The sequence below is a fragment of the Adiantum capillus-veneris genome, chromosome 1, assembly GCF_014529385.1.
Source record: "Adiantum capillus-veneris isolate H3 chromosome 1, ASM1452938v2, whole genome shotgun sequence".
Classification (NCBI taxonomy): Eukaryota; Viridiplantae; Streptophyta; class Polypodiopsida; order Polypodiales; family Pteridaceae; genus Adiantum; species Adiantum capillus-veneris.
In genome coordinates, this window is record NC_140931.1 from 149715278 (window position 1) to 149719555 (window position 4278).

Genomic DNA, 4278 nt, shown 5'->3' on the forward strand with positions numbered 1-4278 from the left:
TGTCTACGCGTTTCCTACTAGATGAGCATGCAGTTTTTCACGTGACGCCACGTCATGATTTATTTTGCTCTTTCTCTAGCGGGAGACTTGGTTATGTGCAGTTTGTTGATGGTTCAACATATGACATAGAGGGTGCTGGAGATGTATGCATGTCCTTACCTAGCGGTGCATTGCTTATGCTAGGAGATGTACGTTATATACCAAGACTCAATCAGAGTCTCATTTCAGTGAGTCAATTGCAGAGTAGCGAACATTGTGTACTGCTTAGAGAGCGATCATTTTAGATGCATAGGGGATCACTGGTGATAGCCAGAGGTGCTATGAGTGGTCTAGTATACCCTTTGCATATTTCTGACACAAGAGGCGGTATAGTCTTTGTGTATTTGCAGCCATATTTGGAGCGAGAGACGAGGCTGTCTCTTTTGCCGATGTGCTGCATGGAGAGAAGGTTGTGCATTTGTCTTGTGGTGATGTTCACGCAGACAGTGGTATCTCTGGGGATGCACAGCTTGGTCAGTCATCAGTTGAGATGACATCACTTGAACTAGAGACCGATGCATTGTTCTATGATGTGTCTGATACGTTTGAGGGCGACCGTGTCCTTCAAATAGCTATGTGTGATTGCAGTGGTGTTGATTTTTGCTTTTGCAGTCATTCTCAGCAGATATGCCTTTGCCAGACAAGCTGACACGGTGATGCATAGTCAGGTGGTTCCTGATGAGGATGCATATGGCACTGAGGTTGTTGACAAAGATAGGTTGGCACACATAGTGCATGTTTCATCGGTTTTTGGGTCTCTCATGTGTGACCTTTCGATCTCGAGACCTGATCTTGCTGATGTGGTTGATGCATTTGCAGTGGGAGTTGTCAGTCGTGAGATGACTGACACTGGCATTGTGCTTTGTGGAGCCATGCAGGTCATCACTCGATACCTGCATGAAGAGTGTCATCATGGCTCTAGCCCTAGTAGTATGCATGTTGCATCTACACTAGAGCATGTTTGGAGTGAGCCAGTGGACATAGGTTGATAGCCGTCTTCTTTCACCTCTTATATATACTAGTTGTAGGCTAGTCTTCTCGCCACTTATCGGCACACAGCCTTTAGTGGGAGAATGTTAGGTAAAGACGGTGTGCCTCACCGTGCTTTGCCCGTGTCTGGCAGCCGTCCACATTTATCTCCTTATTCTTTATACATACAAAGAATAAAGAGCTCTCACTCATTCTCACATAATCTTCGTACAGTGAGATTTGGGAGCTCCACCCACATTATGTGTCGTGCTCTCTCTCTCTCTCTCTCTCTCTCTCTCTCTCTCTCTCTCTCTCTCTCCCCCTTTGCACTCTCCATACACGCACTGCATTCGCACACTCACAGAATGAAGCAGAAATAGATCTCAGAGTACTGCAATTGGAAGATGAGACCTTGTGCAGTCCAAGAAGCTCTTTGTGTGAGCTCCAAGAAGTACGGCCAATGAAAACCTTTGAGACCATTGCACGGGGGCAAGGTGAAGCATGTGAAGAAGTTAGCATGCTAGGCAATGGTTTGGATCGACGCGACAACCTGGCAAAATTCATGTTCAAAGAGTCCAAACGTCAACATGTACAACTTGTATTTCCTAATGATATGGAGTAAGGTTCTTGTAGTGCTTCTGAAGTAGGCTCCAATGAAGGTCAATCGAGTATCGACAATCCTTAATTACCTTCCACTAACCTTTTGTACTGTAAGTTGTAATGATCGAATAGAAGCGTTGGCATATTGTTCCCTTGTTATATTCTCTCTCCCTCTCTCTCTCTCTCACACACACACACACACACACACACACACATTCCCTGAATTTGAGTTTGGAGGTGGTTTATTAGATGAGAGAGCTATCAAATGTGAAACTTCATGAATCATTACCAGTATGTTGCTTGCACGTGGGAAGCGATCTTATGATGGTGTGTGAACTCCACACAGGTTTGTACCAGGTGGAAAAGCGAACCCAGTGGGCAATATGCAACATGGGCAGTCTAAGCGCTGCCTTCAATGCTCAACACCGTCCTTCCTCAGAAGCAGGACTTTGAGAGATGGAGCTCGATTTGCAGATGTGGCTGCAAGACACGAGAACGTGGCAAGACATGCGGAAGACCCAGAGTTCCAAAACCTCTCTGCTCTCTTCGAATCTATCAAGGCTTGTGGCAAGCACAAAAACCTGACCAAAGCCAGCCGATTACATGCTCATGTACTCAAGAGAGGGTTGCTCAACAAAGACCTCTATGTGGGCACTGCCTTAGTCCACATGTATGCCAAGTGTGGCACTCTTGCTAAGGCGCAGGAAGTGTTTGATGAGCTTCCAACTTGGGATGTAGCATCATGCAATGCTCTGCTTGCTGGATATGCACGTGAAGGCCTTGGTTTTGAAGCCTTACTCTGCTTTGAAAGAATGCAAGATGAAGGCATTTTCCCAGATGCAATCACTTTTGCTTGCATCCTGAAAGCTTGTGGCAGCCTAGGAGCAGCAGAGAGAGGTGAAGAAATACATGCAGAAGTGGCCCGACGGAGGTTTTTGGAGAGAGATATTGTGCTTGGCACTGCATTGGTGGATATGTATGCGAAGTGTGGTGCACTTGCAAAAGCACAAGAAGTCTTTGACAAGCTTTCAGAAAGAGATGTCACTTCATGGACTGCACTGATGACAGGGTATGCCCATTATGGTTTCTTCGTTGCAGTTGTAGATTGTTATGACATGCTGAGGGAAGAGGGTCTACTCCCGGATGCGGTCACTTTTGCTTGTGTTTTGAAAGCTTTAGGCAACATAGGATCGTTTGGCAAGGGTGAAGAGATACACGCTGAGGTGAGTAGGTGGAGGCTGGTGGATAGAAGCAAATTGCTTGGCAATGCGCTGGTGGATATGTATGCCAAGTGTGGGGCTCTTGAAAGGGCACGGCAAGTGCTGAATGAGCTTCCAATGCGGGATGTAGCTTCTTGGACTACACTTATAGCAGGGTATGCTCAACATGAACTTGATGAGGAAGCTTTGGAGTGCTTGAAAGACATGCAAGGTGAGGGCCTTTCTCCAAATGCAATTACTTATGTATGCCTACTAAAAGCATGTGGCAGCATAGGAGCTCTGCAGAAGGGCGAAGAGATTCATAGTGAAATCAGGCAGCAGAGGTTGTTGGACAATAATATTGTGCTTGGCAATGCATTGGTGGATATGTATGCCAATTGTGGCATGCTGGCCAAAGCAGCATGGTTGCTGGACGAGCTCCCACGACGTGACGTTGTCTCATGGACTGCCTTGATGGCCGGATATGCTCAACTGGGTGATGTAAACAAGGTCTTTAATGCATACACTCGAATGTTAAAAGAGCATATAAAGCCAGATGAAATCGCATTTGCTGCTATGCTGACTGCGTGCAGTCATACAGGTCTAGTGGCCGAAGGACAAGCATTTTTTGATATCATGACCACAGTCTATCACATCATCCCGAGTTTAGAACACCTCATTTGTATGGTTGATCTTTTTGGCTGTGCAGGGCAGTTCAACAAGGCAGTGAGCATGATTGAGAAGGTGCCACCCTGTGATTGTTCTCTTTTGTGGTTAGGTTTGTTGGGTGCTTGTCAAAAATGGGTAAACGTAGAGGTTGGCAGTTGGGCCTTTGGGCATGCAGTACACCTAGATTTAGAACGTGATATTGCGTATATTTGCATGAGCAATTTATATGCGACTGCTTGCATGCAAAGGGAAGCAGATTCTTGATTGCATCAATGTTGGGAGCAAAAAGAGGCTAGAGATCTGTAACATCGTCATCCAAATTGCAGTCAAATTATGATTTTGTTCAGATGGATCATCAGTTGATCAGTTAGTGGTTTCTATAGAGATACAGCAATGAAATACATGTGTGCTAACATGACCTGCTTGTTACGGTGCCATGTTGCTGGTGTCAAAAGGTAAGGAATCTCTATTCAAGCAAATTATATATTTGGGGCATAGTTATGGGAAACGCAAACCAGCAGCAGCAAAAACACAGCCACAGCAACTCATTGATGCTTTTCTCCTCTATGCAGCAGCAGCAACATCTCAACTCGTCATGGACAAGCAACTCCTCCACACACACAATTTCTTTTTAGTAATATCCTCCACACACACACACACACACACACACACACACACACACACACACACAGGCACACACACATGCGTGTGCGCGTGCGCACACACTTCCTTGTCTCGACTTTTGCCCATTCAATTTGTTTTCTCAGTTTTCCACTAACAAATCAAGGGAAGCTGAAATATT

At 45.6% G+C, this 4278-nt stretch overlaps 1 protein-coding gene across 1 annotated transcript; it reads left to right on the forward strand.

Moving 5' to 3' along the window:
- The first annotated feature begins 1991 nt into the window (after positions 1 to 1991).
- On the forward strand, positions 1992 to 3740 carry LOC147465791 (pentatricopeptide repeat-containing protein At5g16860-like). Its single transcript, XM_086499335.1, has one exon. It carries the CDS (start codon positions 1992 to 1994, stop codon positions 3738 to 3740), a length of 1749 nt encoding a protein of 582 aa, XP_086355461.1.
- Positions 3741 to 4278: the final 538 nt, after the last annotated feature.

Excerpts from the sequence above, each read along its gene's own strand:
- LOC147465791 (XM_086499335.1), top strand. The coding sequence starts at position 1,992 with ATGCAACATGGGCAGTCTAAGCGCTGCCTTCAATGCTCAACACCGTCC.